This window comes from Dermacentor silvarum, chromosome 8 (assembly GCF_013339745.2).
Source record: "Dermacentor silvarum isolate Dsil-2018 chromosome 8, BIME_Dsil_1.4, whole genome shotgun sequence".
Taxonomy (NCBI): domain Eukaryota; kingdom Metazoa; phylum Arthropoda; class Arachnida; order Ixodida; family Ixodidae; genus Dermacentor; species Dermacentor silvarum.
The window spans coordinates 38162701-38177966 of NC_051161.1; the positions used below are offsets into that span (position 1 = coordinate 38162701).

Here is a 15266-nt window from a genome sequence, read left to right on the forward strand (position 1 = left end):
CATGCACGAGCTTTTTTTTTTTTTTTGTGGTTACTGTGGGCGAACATTTCGCTTTTCTGCTCGACTGCACAGTGGATTGCATATTTTTCATTTTATTGCCACATTGTACACTGCATTCATTCATTCATTCATTCATTCATTCATTCATTCTCTTCGCTGCTTGAGCGTCTGTTGTTCTTAGTCTTGGTCCTTGTATATATGCTTGTCACAGGTTATCTTTGTTTTTTAGGATACCAAGTGAAGAAACTAGCAATCATCACGTTGCCTGAAACCATCGCCAGTGTTTCTTCAGCTGGAAGAGGAAGCAACCCACGAAGTATCAGCGAATGCCTTTGCCACTCTACATCAGAAGCGGCGCCGGCAAGCGAGAGCCTATTTTTGCACACCTATACATCCTGGCGCGACGCATCGTCCCGCAAAAGGCGCGTATATATGCATTCCGGGGGCGAGGGAGGGAAGGGGCGGCGAGCAACGTTTTCATCGGTCTCTGCAACCGTCAGCGAGACAGGTGCGCGCGTGCCCGGCACCGGCTTTACGCTGACGTTGCCCGAAGAGTCTAACGACCTCCGGCGTTCTGCGCTGTCTGATTTCAGATCCCCGATCGCCTCTACACCACCTCACCTACGTGCCTTACTAAAAGAATTTGAGTCACCCTATATGGGTCATGAAAAGTGCAGCTGTCTTGCAAAAATTATTTACCTGAGCTAACGGCACCAAAATATTATCTCACACGCGACAGTATAGTACTACGTGGCTACTTCGCCCACTCCGCAATATATAAAAAGATTGTTATTTTTCTTTTCAGTACGAACTAAAGCGACATTTTACACGCGTAAAAATATTAAAATGACGCTGACGTCATACTATTACGTAAAATGAACCGATACGCACAATACTCGATGCTGAGCCATAATAATTTGAGTAGCTGTATTGTGTCTCACGCTTCTTTTTCTTCATCGTTAGCTCGGCTTACGCTGTTGCATGATACTGGGCTTCCTTGATCTCCCTCTTATCCTATTTTCAGTCATTTTCAGTGCCACACAATCCCAATACTCGCGCTAAGCCAATTTCTCGTCCAACTAATAAAGCCTCTAAGAAGTATGTGTTCTGCAATGCACGATATCGAAAACACTCTTTTTAGCTGAGTCGGTGACGATACGAAACGTGTGGAGATAACCGGGCGCGGTCTACTTTGCGGATAGAAGGGCGCCGTGCGACCGATAACGATACTCTATTCGCAGAGGCAACGACGTGAACTCAAGGAGGTATAACTCATCATTTATTTGCCTTGTACGAAATCCATGGTAGTCAGTGCTTAACAAAATAAACAGACTAAAACTTCGATGTGCTTGTGTGTGCGTGTGCAGCACTGAAGCAACAATTTATGATTATTATTATGTTTACATTTTTTCTTTGTGTGGACCCAGTTCACTGAAGCAAAAGCGTGATTCTTACAACGTCGGTTTTGAAACCAGCCATGGCAAGTGCACCAAAAGCCTAAAATCCGCAAGAAAAAATAAGTACTAGAAGAAGAAGCAGAAGTGTAATGACTCAAAGTACGAATGCAGTGCAGGACAGCAGCTAAAACGTCTCAATATCGTAAAACAGTTTTTTTTTCTTTTTTTTTTTTTTTTTTTTTTTTTTACAAAAGTGCACCACGGTATTAGGCATCGAGGGTTTGATTCTTTTGTATGACTGCTAACGTTGCCCATAACCATAATTCAGAGCGAATTCAATTAAACACAGTGAACAGCAAACATCAACCTTCAAATCACTCTTATACCATAATAGGCACTCGCATGTGTTGTTGTGCGAGCGAAGAAGGATAAATGCATCGGGTTACTTTGACTCGAATAATACCCCAGGAGAGACGATAGCAAATGCGATTTTTACTGCAGGCTCACGTTGTCAAAAGCTTTGTTCTGACCGCTTCCCTTTGCGACTGGACCTCCGATTACTTCGAAAGCTCCAAAATGTCCCGGAGAATCTTAAGTCTGCGCAAGCATTCAAATGAGACTAAATAATATACTGCTTGTCATTCAGGGGGTCCCCGTGGTGAGCGGTGTTTGTTTCAATATAAACGGTCTTTCATTTGGCACTGTCACTCTATCGCTCCGCTAACATCGTTTAAAATGTAAAATTAGACAATCGTTAAATCGCCCTCTAAAAAAAAAAAATTGACGTGCATTATCACGACAAGCTGTGAATAAAACCATATGAAAAAAAAAATATCAGCAAGGAATTCCAGTGCAGGGCAAGACCTTCTCCATGTGTTCGACAACTACCCTGTGTCCTGTGCCAAAGCCATTGGCACAGGGCACAAGGCAAAAAAAAAAAAAAAATAGAAGAAAACAACGCATGAAAACAGGCAAAGCGTCTCGTTTTTCTCTCGACCTCGTCATTTGCAACAGTTGCTCGGTACCAAAAGAAAAACACGAAAAAAAAAGAAGAAAAACAAAAAGAAAAGAAAGAAGAAAGAAAACTGCACGCGTGGCGGTTCTTGCTAGACACGTTGTCCTGCTAGACGCGTTGTCTCGCAGGAAGGTCACTGCAATGGTTTCGCACGTGTTGACACGGCGCGTATTTCCACACTCGACTGCACCTTAGCGCAAGGTACGCCCAGCAAGGCGGCGATGCTGTTACACCCCTCGAAGGTTCTTTTCACGCACCACCACCCTTAAAATCACGATCTTTCGGCATGATCAACACGGCATCACGTTCCGTTTCGGACACGAAGCACACGCAAACATGCACGCATACACATATATAATCAAGCCACCCAGTAAGGCGATAAAAAAAAAAAAAATTCCCCTGCGTTGAACACGTGGCGGCTGCCCTTGACACATTGACCGATGCCGTTGCTGAGGATACAACACAATCGTCCAAAGTACAGCTGCCCGGAAAAGCATTCAGACAGCTGATGTGACGAACAAATTAGGTTTTCTCTCAACCTTGCAACAATTTCGCTGCGTAGCCGCAAGCACAGCTGTGGGACTTGTCAGCCTTCGACTGCTGCTCGCTGGAAGTTCGGGCTGCTGTGTCGTTCAGCATTTCGGTGGCAAGCGTCCATAGAAATGTTGGTCCCATCGTGACGTCGCATCCACCACTGGTCGCAACGAAACGTCGCGCTGCAGGCAAATATGCGGCATCACCTTATCCGATGAAACAAGTGACAGAACACTCTAACGTCCAGTTCCTTTGCCAGCAAGTCCGAGAGTTCGTAGAGGTCCATGTCCGTGAAGATGTGCACCGACGAATCTTTCGTCGCGTGGTTCCTGCCGGCTGCGTTCCAATGGTCTCGGCCGAGTACCTTGCAAATGTCCTTGACCAGCAGGTCGACGTTAGGCGGAGATGTCATCTTGGTGCCGTTGGTCGGCCGGTACACGAGGAACTCCTCGCCAACCAGGATCACGACCAGTCTTCCGCGCTTCTTGGACAGCACTAGCTCTTCCAGCAGGTCTTGACGGAGGAGGCGGACGTAGACCTGGCCAGGATTCTCGGGGTCTTCGTAGCACTCCATTATTTCTTTCCTGCGAAGCGGCTTCGCACTCGTACACTGCCGCCGCTGTGCGAAGGTAAGGAACTGACAGCGTCGCAGGTGTCACGTGCACTTTCTCCAAGGGGTTTCGCCGCTTGCACTCCGAGAACAATGCCTGTCGAGAGGAAGGGTTCGCGGCTCCTTCTCCGATCCGGCCGATGCGGAGAGCGAAGGCTTGCTTTGTAGTCCTCGCTGTGTGAGGCGGCAACGGTGGGCCTGGATTGCGGGAGAGACCGGAGCGCTGTTGAAGGTCGGTGTTGTCACAGTCGTCCGACGAGCGCCGGCCGGTGTGCGCTGCTTGCTGCTATACAGGTGTTCCAGCCGCCTAACGCCGACCGAAAGGAGCCGAGCCACGTAGTACAGGGAAGATGCGCACGCCGGCGTTCGGAGCCGTCGTCCTTTAATAGAGGCGCAACGATAGCGTAGAACGCCGGCCAGGGGTTGTGAGGGTCGGCAGAGCGCACTTTGAGACCATCGTATACGGGCGGCGAGCGCGAGCGGGCCGACGGCGTTATCAGCGCAGGAAACGCCGCGCTATTGCGGTCGTCCTCTCTCACGCCGCCTCCCCCCCCTTCACACACGCCACCCGACGGCGCAAGCCCTCTACTTCAAAGCCCCGCACGTCAGCTCCGACGTGGCCCAACTATACGCTCGTGCATGCTTGCCTCGTGAGAGCGCCTTTCCAGCGTACCGCACTGCCTACCCCCTCCCCGCCCCCCCTCCCTTCCCCCTTCTCCCCTCCTTGACTTCTTTCCGTTCCCGTTACGGCTCTCGCTTAATCCTTTTTCCTTGTGTGTCGTATTTTCACTCCCTCTCCCATTGTTTTTGTCTCTTCTAAACCAACCTCACTTTTTCTTCTTTTTCTTTTTTCTTTGTCTGTGCCAACTCGCGTCGCTGCTTTTCCAGTTTTGTACCTCATCTTTCACAATACATCTTCACTGTAGGCACGCGCCGCCGTGACATTGCCGAATCCGGCGGGCGGCAGCCAAGATTATCTGTTCGAAATGCGATCCCTCCCTGGGTTGAATAGGGGTTGCCCAAAACAGAGGTGGCATGCACCTTGATGTCGGGACCTTTGTACCGGGTGAGCTAAATTGTTTCGGGCCCGGGCCGGGCCCTCAGATACGTTAGGCGCGCAGGCAACGTGCATTAGCGGTGATATATATAACTGTAGTTTCAGCTAGAGCTTCTCTGGATGATTTCAGGAACCCCAGTGTTTACTACAGCGGCGTGGCTTGTGCACGACGCATTCCTTTTTGGCAGAGTTGACAATGAAACACTCTTTAGCAAAAACGTCGAAGGAAAACCCTTATAACTCCGCGGCGTTCTTTCGCTAGTTTCACTTTCCAGAACCAGCCTCTTCTCTCCAGACTTTGGGGTTACAAAATAAAGAACGCGGAAAGTCTAATTCGTTCTTCTGCAGAGGCTTGGGGCGATTTCAAGAAAACTGGGCGTCGAAGTCGTCGTGTTTCGCTTCGTAAGCAGCTTCTTTTTTATATATATAATTTGCTTTAACAACGTTGGCTGTCTTTCTGGTGAAGGTCAGACAGAGTCCGGTTTCATGGGTGTCGCGTAGTCGACGGCACGTCACAGCCAGGCCTATGCGAAAGAGGACAGCTCGAGGAAACAGTTGTTGTTGGCCTCGCGGTAATGCTCAGTCGTGCTCCCAGGCTCTGAAGATGCGAACTTCCTGCTTCCGGTAGCCATGTGCTCTTATTAGGAGACTTCGCCCGCGTTTCCGGTTTAACCCAGGCGGAACTCACATTTTATCATTCTGCGAATATCCGCCTGTTCCGAGCAAGTTCTGTGGTATCGGCGCGACGCCCACATTCGCCCAAGAGTGTTGAATTTGCGTTTATGAATACTCAGAGCACGCTTCATTAAAAAATGTAACCTTTTTTTCTGTTTCTATTTTTACAAGTAAACTGTGGCGGATTGCTTGAATAGGCTGACGTTATTGCAGGCATAAGTGTACTATACAAACAGAATGAAACGCTTCGATTTTAGACTTCCTAATTAGCATTCCTTCGTTTTTACCGTCTTATACGATATGTCTTTTGAATTTCGATTCTCGTATTCTTCATAATTAATTTTACATGCTTATTTCAGCTACAAAGACTTCTTGTGCATTTAGAGTGTGTAAATTATTATGATCAATTTATTTCGTGTGCTTCGTATAGTAAATCTGATATCCTAGTGCCAACATCCATTGTAACTGCGACATGTTTGCTTTCATTTTCTCGGCTGTATGATTGTTGAATGAACGTCGCATACTGCCAATGTAAAGGTCTTCAGGGACCCAGTCAAGCTGCCTAGAGCGGACTTTTAGCCCTGAAGACCATACAGATTTTCTGGATAAATAATGATAGATAGATAGATAGATAGATAGATAGATAGATAGATAGATTGATTGATTGATTGATTGATTGATTGGTAAAAAAAGTTCATGCTACATCAGCGTGATTTTGCCTCGTACATTAAGACCAGAGTCAGAATCACCTTTAGTGATCAGGAGCTGAATTCACAAAGACTTTTGTTGGCAAGTGCTCTTTACCATTGGTTATGGCTGCTTTCACTATTAACATGGCCAGCATCAAGATTAGCTGAAATTTGCCCTTACGTGTAATTATAGAGTAACAGCCTTTTGTGAATGCGGCCCAGGTTATTGGCGACATGACATGGTACTCTCGAGTAATTGCGCACGTGGAGTGTTCTACTTCAAGGGGCCCCGTCGCGTTTCATTCCGCGAGTATAGTGCATGTAGCTAATAAACGAAAATCAACGAATTAGCATTTTATTTATTTACTGTCAGTCCCGATGTAGCTTATTGCGCTAGCACAAGGAAACAACCCACCGTGGTTGCTTAGTGACTATGGTGTTGGGCTGCTAAGCACGAGATCGCGGAATCAAATCCCGGCCGCGGCAGCCGCATTTCGATGGGGGGTGAAATGAGAATATACCCTTGTACTAAGATTTACGTGCACGTTAGGAACCCCAGGGGGTCCAAATTATTCCGGAGTCCCCCACTAGGGCGTGCCTCATAATCAGATCGTGGTTTTGGCACGTAAAACCCCATAATTTTTTTTACAAGAAAACAACCCCAACAAAGACGCACACAGAAGACTCGCCATGGTAGCTTAGTGGGCGGGACGTTGTGATACTGAGCTCGAGGTCGCAGGGGTCGATCCTGGCAGCAGTGGTTGCATTTTGATGGTGGCGAAATGCAAGAATGATCGTGAACCGTAGTACCCTACTACGCCGTGTCTCATAACCAGTTTGTGGTTTTGGCGCGTGAAACCCGAGAATTACTATGAACACAGAGGAACGACACTGAACAGGTGAAGCGCAAACAATTGGCGTTTACTTGAAAACACATTGTACAAGAAACCATGAAAAAGCAGCGACTGTCTTCCGCTCAGAGAATTCACTTCTTGCCATGTCCAGGTGATAGACGGGGCGCTGACACACGCCTACACTTCCACATGTCATGGCGGAGGCTTCCAAAATGTTTCTATTCGTTTTTATCCACGATGCTCCTAGAACTGAAGTGTCGGCGAAATATTGGGCTTACATTTGCATCTGCCGCAGTGCCCTTCCATGTGCTCTGGGGCGTTAACGAGGCCGTATGCGTACTTGTGCACCTTCAGCACTGGTCTAGTTGGTGAACTTCCCATAAGATGAAACTCCACCAAATAGCCCAATTTTAAGCATGACTTTCGCACAAATTTACAATTGCAAAACTGAAGCTAGTCAGTGTTCAAGGTACGTCTAACCAGTCTCAGAGATCGCAGTGACTTACATTTACGTTATACTTGCTATTAAAAAAAAAAAAAAAAAAAAAAAAAAGCCTTGGTGTTGGGCTGCTGAGCACGAGGTCGCGGGATCGAATCCCGGCCACGGCGGCCGCATTTCGATGGGGGCGAAATGCAAAAACACCCGTGTACTTTGATTTAGGCGCACATTAAAGAACCCCAGATGGTCCAAATTTCCGGAGTCCCCCACTACGGCGCGCCTCATAATCAGAACTGGTTTTGGCACGTAAAACCCCATAATTTAATTTCTAAAAAAGATCTTGCTAATGCTTTGTGAGATGAAACTACTTTGGCGCCAAGGTATTTGACAGCAGATATTTAGGAAGGGTATCGCCAAGCTTCAATTGGCGGGGGAGGAGGGGGCGATGTACTTGCTTTCTGTACAGCCAGGCTACATCTGAGAGTCTTTGAATATGCGAATATAAGTTATCAGGGACAGTTTATTTTTATAAATCACCTAATTGCGTATTGGTAGTTTGATGAGTAAAATTTCATGCTTCATTAAGCAATCTAGCAGAGCATGCCGAACCGTGTTGTCTGTCACCCCCCTCCCCCCTTTCCCAGAGGTATCCTAACAGCAAACCACTCAGATTGAACATATATATATATATATATATATATATATATATATATATATAGTGTGTGTGTGTGTGTGTGTGTGTGTGTGTGTGTGTGTGTGTGTGTGTGTGTGTGTGTGTGTGTGTAACAGAAGCTGCAAAAGCAAACTTTAGCTTGCATTACTGCTGTATCACCATAGCTGTTCACAAAAGGACAATTCACCAAGTATGTCTTACTTTGTGCATGCTTTTCGCCATTGGAGGACAGCTTTCGCTAATAATAAGCCCAACATCGCATTCGCAGGCATCTGCTCTCACAAGCAGTTTTAGCCTATGATCATTATTGTGAATATGGGCTAGTTACGCCTGAATATGGGCAAGCACTAGCCTGACTGCGCCACGGACATGCGACTGCGTATCCGCCATCAGGCGGTAACGGTTACGGTAAGCAAGTGCCGCTGCAAAATATCCTCACAGCGTTAACAACCGTAATGGTCTGCACAACCCTAGAGTGATTCTCAAACACTTCTGACGCCAGTTAGAGGGGTTTTAGTTTCTCAGAAACTATGGCCCCACTAGAGACGGCTCACTGTTGTGGCGGCCAAGACCCCACAAGCTGTCCTGAACGACTTTTCTTTCGGGTCACCAGCAGCACTGCCTTTGTCGCTGTTTGCTGCAAGTAAATTCAAATTCAAATTCGTAGGACTAACTCGTCGAACTTTGAGAAGCACACTCAAACTTACCATGATTGAAAAGACGTCTAGCGTTTATTTCGAAGGAAAAGAGCACGCTGCAGGCCAAATGTTTATGGTTCGTTTGTACAACGCACAGTTCCATGACGAACCTAGACGGAGTCAAGCCTCAAGATGCAACTGTAGATTCCCATGTCATTTGAGCAGACGTCGAATAAGGTCATCACTTTTTACGTTCCCCTACCCCTCTTCACCCGGATCGCGAGAATAACCGGAGTGATGACGCCTCCTTAATCTTAGTTTGCATCTGTTCTTGGTTGACAACTAATGTAGCTCGGTTCACCCGGCACTGTGCCAATAACTAGACAGCGCTGGAAGCAAAGTGGGTGATCGGAGAATAAAGGTGCAGATGCCACAATGTGTGAATCACTCGCCGGCTTCACGCAATCACCCACTCACTTTCCAGTGTCCTCAAAAACGTCCAATCCGCGCCGCTCATGCTTTGTAACTTCACCCCTGTCTCCGACACTCGCACGCGGAAGTCGTTCAACGACTCCCAGTCCCAAACCGCGGCGTACTTGACATCGAAACTCTGTAATGCCTTCCCTAAATCCCGGCACTGCGTTTCGAGGTCGTCCATGAAGAGCTTCGAGAAGCTGGGGAAATGGCTGACGTAGATCTCGATCGAGCAATGCTGCAGCTCGTATCTCTCGGTCAGCAGAAACATGACCATGTCGAGCGTCAGGAGCTGCTGACCTCCACAGTGGTTGCTTCTTGAGTGCCTGACGATGCGCTGAGCCACGATGCGACCGAACCACCTCGCAACACCCATGATCACAACTTGTGCGGGCCTGTAACTCAATGAAAGTTTGTAGGTGGCGGTCTCACCAAGAAAGGCTTCCATGTCTGAAGCTGAAGGCACGTCGTAATTGTCGAAGCGCAGTGGGTCCAATGTGGTGGCCCTCGTTTGATTCAGCACCGGATGCGAGGAAGGAGTAGGCTGGAACATAAAACGAGGTCCTAAATGCAAATCAACCGAACCAAAATTTTTCATAGATTGTATAAAGGTAATGCCTTAGGAGTAAATGTAGAGCTAATTGGTTTTGTATTATAACTACACACATACACAAAACAGACAAGTATAAAACCAGTTGTCCTTTGTCTGTGTCGTGTTTCTGTCTGTTCCAGCGTTTTAGTAGAATATACGCTAATGTTAGAAGGACGCTTGTGTTGTTCTCGTAAACATAACATTCCTTTCCTTTTCTCTATTCTTTTCTCGTTGTGTATGGCCTTGCTTTCATAGTGTTTTGTTATTTCGTTAAACGTTATAAACGTTTAGTAACTTCATAACATATTTTTATTTCCCGTGTTTGTCCTAGCCAAGATATTGAGATAGCCAGGCTGTTTTGTAGCCAGACTTTACCATATTTCACATCTAATAAAGAAACGAAGGATAATAATCCGAAGTGACAATGGAACAAGAAGACAGCCCTGACGACGGAAAGCCTCACCATATGTCTCGTTTAGAGTGCGTGCATTATTCAGAGTTAATTAGTGAGCATAATGACACCCGTAAAAAATGGTCCATGTAATGAGATGAAGTATTCACGTTGTGGCATACTCCTAAGGACAGCAAAGAACGAACATCATGCAACAAAGAAGCTAGCGGAGAGATAAAAAAAAAAGAAAAAAGAAAGAGCATACTGAAACTTTCAGGCAACGAGTCCGGGCACTGTGTAGCTATTTGGTAGTTAGGTACCATCGTCTTGCTGTTAAACTCCTGTCGGCTACAATGATACGTGGTCCCCAGATACACTTATTCAAAGAACGCGCTCTGAAAGCTCCCTAATACACATTTGTTGGCAGTCTCGATCAAGCCCTTATTTCTGCTAGGGCGAGCTCGATGCTTCCGTTATTTAGTTTTCCATCGATAATTACCACGCGTTATACGACGAAATAAATAAATCAATATTAATTTCCAACGATTTTATTTAAAATACACATTTTATTGTTTTGTAAATAGAAACGATCGGTTCTTTTAAATATCTGTCGGTCTCTTAGGCTCTGCGCAAACACCAGAACTCAAAGGCATATTTCCTTTTGTATTTCCTCAGCTTTAAAGAAATAAATACACATCGTCACAGCAAAAAAGAAAGAAAAAAAAAGAAAGAAAAACAGAGAAAAGTTATTGCCAAGTTATATTTCATATAATAACATTGATATTCTTGTTAACCTCTAAACGCCAAACAAAATCCGAGGATGCCTACGCACTTCTTACGAGTTGTGAATGCGAAGGAAAACATTAATGCCCAATTTAATGCCGCCGAGCGGTCCTTCGAGTTGTCAACTCCTCGCGGGCAAGCGAGCGCGTTGAGACGCTTGGCCAACGCCTCCCAGATAGCACAAGGCCGATGCATTTCAATACGTGACGTCAAGCTACCAAGCCCGACTGCCATAGAATCTAATGGGGACGCTCCCGAATAAGCCGCGGTGATTTTGACGCCACAGGTTTCATCACGCCGGGCTTGACAATGGACAGTTCGGTCCAAGTAGCATGACGTCATAAAGTAGAGTGCACAGGCTTGCTATCTAGGACAACACAGGCTTCTGAGAACAAGAGCGAGGGTGATGTGACGTCGCGGTGATGCCTTCTACCCTCTGCAACACCTGGCGGGCCAGCGCGGCAGAAGGTGGACCCTTTCGCCCGCTGTACTCCGTCGAGGCGCACACGTGACGTGGCATCGCAGCCAATGAGAATTTAGGTACCGTTCGATGCTACAGACGCCGGCTTTCTCGCTTAATGAGCATTTGATGATTTCGCATCAATATATCGAAGAACAGTTCTCTTTAAATTTCCTTAGCACAGGTGCCCTATCTTCTTCCTTTGACTTCAAGACCATGCGCTTTGTACCACTGTTATCTTTTCCTTATTAAAGGATTTGAGCGTACAGTTGTTCAAACGTGGTTTGTTATACTGAATAGTCATCCGACCCCAGCCTTCTAGCAGAGGGTGTGTAATTAACAAGGCGGAAAAGCATTCAAAGCATTCAAAATGGCGCATTCCGTAGCTGCCCCGCCTAATCATGAAATGAAATGATCAAAATGTAGCAGCCTAAAAAAATCTCACCATTTGGCCTTCGCTGTAGCGCGTCGTGCTCTTGAAGGTTCAGTGTGTAGCTGCGATCGTGCAGCACTAGTCGATCGCGATTGTCCCGCGTGCAGCGACCCGATTGTCGGCATTGATAGATAGAAACGGAGACGATAGCCTGACCTGATTATTTTGACAAGAACAATGGTGTTTCTGGACGTCAAAGAGTCTTTATCACTCTGCGACCTTTCTCGCCGGAACGGCCTCCCAGAGAGATTTCAGTCGGAGTGTCATGCATGGTGTGCAGAGCCGGTAGTTCGGTGTATACATCAATCCCCATGGTAATGCACTTGCTGACTCCGATTTCAGCGACGAATAAATGGATATGCGCCGATTGGCTCCCGACCGCCTCGAAAAAAAAAAGAAAAAGGAAAACGTAAGCAATAGCCCACCATGATGTCGGCGAAACGAGGTAACTTCACTATTATGGAAAGCGCTCCTTCGGCCATACATTAATCCTCATGCTAATGGACGTGCTGATGTCGATTTACGTGATGAATAAACAAATATGCGCAGATTGCCTTTCCTGAAAAAAAATCAAAGCCCCTTTCTTAAAGAAAGATGGTTGAACGCGAAGCTTTCGCCAATGCAAATTGAATCAAAGTCAAAGTCCAAAGCCAACGGCCACGCAACCAACCCAAGAAATGGTTAGCGACCCGATGCGACGCATATGTGATTTGATTGCTTGTTTACGATTGTATATTTTGAACGTCGAAGTTGAATGAAGATACATTTAGTTAAGTTGCATGGCCTTTATTTTAGATCGTGTAGCCGTTGATTACACGCAGACACTCACACTTTCACGGACTGCATGCCGTTGCCGATACACGGGATCGGCCTTACGGGCACGATCGCGCTCACGCTTAAGTTCGCGTACGGCAGCCTCTTCTGCCATGCGCTGCACCCGCGGCCTAACAATGGTGACAGCCGGGAATGCATTGCGTGACGTGCGTAATGCAATGCAGATATATACAGTTCGGCTGGGTAGCGTGGCGTTGCAGTTCCCATTGTTTTTATCGGTACAACTGCGAATGTAAACTGTAGTGTTCTACGATCGCGCGCAGAGATGCGAGATAGTTCGATTGTGTAAGTTGGCTTTTCTGCAGAGCATTTTCGGCGCTCACGGACGAATCGGTGAGACATTGAAAAGTTTGCTTTAAAAAAATGTCACAGTTTCGCCCTAAGGGCGAAGCAATGAATGCGATAGCAACACAGCAATGTCATACGAAGTAAGGTGAGCGGCTTTGGTAGCAATATGAATTGTAGTAAACATGAGCTGATTAAGTAAGCAGGTGTGCTGCGGCGTAAGTAGACCGACATGACGAGAGACTCGATGACCACGAGAAGGCGCGTGTGAAACGGTGGTGTTGATGAGAAGCGCTTCCCGTGGGCAGCGCGTGCGAAGGGACACATCTGTAGCGCTGCACTGCCGATCCGGGCAGCATTGCATGTGTAGCGTGCGTTGGAAAATGTGGCCCGACTATTACTAACTGAATGAACAAGCGTGGTGTGAGCGCGCACAAACAAACATGAATAGCTCACACTGAATGACTGCAGACAACGACCGTCAAAACTCTGGCAGCAAGCGGATACGCCGCAGCGGCGAACGTACGTGCGGTCTATCGCTTCAACGGAAACTGAGCCGGCGCATAAAGGTCAGAGCCGTGTGGAGATAAGAGACGGTGCGAGCGAGCGACGATCGCGGTTGTTGGCAGCGTAGAAGTGCCCCCCCCCCCCCCCCCCCGCTCCCTCCGGCGCTGGCTTACCGCTTCCTTGCTTGCGCGTGGGAGAGATAAGAGACTGTGCGAGCGCGGTTGTTGGCAGAGAAGTGCCCCCCCCCCCCCCCCCTGCTCCCTCCGGCGCTGGCTTTCCGCTTCCTTGCTTGCGCGTGGGAGATTGAGTGCGTTCGCTCTCCGTGATAGCGCGCGTCCCCGCACGCTTCCGCTGGGGCATACGGCGCGCGGCGAAGATTTTATCTATACGGAACCTCACGGCGACGCCGACGGCGACGGCGACGCCGACGGCAGAAATCCGGTTGAAGTGTCCATATAATTGCTATCGCAATAAAAAAAAGTAGTCCTATAGGCCATTCTAATGTCGGCGCCGTCAGGTCCACTCACTTCTCTGGTAGGCACTGGTTCGGAGAATGCATCACTCCCCATGCTAATACACATGCTGACACCCATTCACACGATGAATAAACGGACATGCGCAGATTGGCCTTACCGGGAAAAGGTAAGCCTAAAGCATGTTACAAACTTCTCTGGAAAGCGTTCGTTCGGCGCATACATCACTCCCCGCGCTAATATAAGTGCTGACACGCCATGAATAGGTGGATATGCGATGAATTGGCTTTCCCGCCAAAAGGTAAGCTTATCTATAGCCCTTAAAATGTCGGCGTAGCCGTCTTCACCCACTTCTCTGGAAAACGAAGGCTTGACGCATGTCAAACCTTCGTTTGATGACACCATGTCAAGCATGTGATGACGCCAATTTACGCGATGAATAAACGGTTATATGCGCAATTGGCCTTGAAAAAAAAAGTTTACTGTAAAGCTCATTATAATTTCGGCGAAGCCAGGTTCACTCACTTCTCTGGAAAGCACTGGTTCAGCGCATACATCAATCCTCGTGATAATGCACATGCTGACATCGATTGACTTCCGCGGAAAGAATGCTAAGCCTAGAGCCCATTATAATTTCAGCGCAGTCAGGTCTACTCACTACTCTGACAAGCGCTGGTTCGTTGCATACGCCACTCACCAAGCTAATGCACGTGCATGCTCACACCGACTCACGTGTTCAAAAAACGGATATAAGCACATTGGCATTGCGTGGTAAGCTTATAGTAATGGTAAGGTAAGCTTATAGTCCATTAAAATTTCGGCGAACCCAGGTCATCTAAATTCTCTAGAAAGCGTTGGTTCGGTGCACACGTCACACCTCATGCTATAGTGCAGGTGCCGACACCAATTTACGCGATGAAAAAAAAATGCCTATGTGTAGATTGGCTGCTGTGGGAAAAAAGTAATCCTTTAACTCCTAAAAATTTCGGCGGCGCCAGCTCTACTCATTTCTCTGGAAAGCGTTGTTTCGTTGCACACTTCACTCGCCATGCTAATGCACGTGCTGACACAGATTCACGCAATGAAAAAAAAAACGGATATGGGTGAATTGGATTTTGTGGAAAGAAAGGTAAGCCTATAGCCCAATAAATTTCGGCGTAGCCGGGTCCACTTCTTTTTCTAGAAAGCATTGGTTCGGTGCATACGTCACTCACCAAGCTAATGCACGTGCATGCTCACACCGACTCACGTGTTCAAAAAACGGATATAAGCACATTGGCATTGCGTGGTAAGCTTATAGTAATGGTAAGGTAAGCTTATAGTCCATTAAAATTTCGGCGAACCCAGGTCATCTAAATTCTCTAGAAAGCGTTGGTTCGGTGCACACGTCACACCTCATGCTATAGTGCAGGTGCCGACACCAATTTACGCGATGAAAAAAAAATGCCTATGT

At 47.2% G+C, this 15266-nt stretch overlaps 2 protein-coding genes across 2 annotated transcripts; both read right to left on the reverse strand.

Annotated features, from left to right (window-relative positions):
- Positions 1-1262: 1262 nt before the first annotated feature.
- Positions 1263-4103, reverse strand: LOC119461039 (uncharacterized). Its single transcript, XM_037722218.2, has one exon. The coding sequence runs from the start codon at positions 3518-3520 to the stop codon at positions 3149-3151; it is 372 nt and encodes a 123-aa protein (XP_037578146.1). The 5' UTR covers positions 3521-4103; the 3' UTR covers positions 1263-3148.
- A 4657-nt stretch (positions 4104-8760) lies between these two features.
- Positions 8761-11791, reverse strand: LOC119461040 (uncharacterized). Its single transcript, XM_049672099.1, has 2 exons — positions 11727-11791; positions 8761-9599 (listed from the first exon to the last, which is right to left on the reverse strand). The coding sequence occupies exons 1-2, from the start codon at positions 11727-11729 to the stop codon at positions 9039-9041; spliced, it is 564 nt and encodes a 187-aa protein (XP_049528056.1). The 5' UTR covers positions 11730-11791; the 3' UTR covers positions 8761-9038.
- Positions 11792-15266: the final 3475 nt, after the last annotated feature.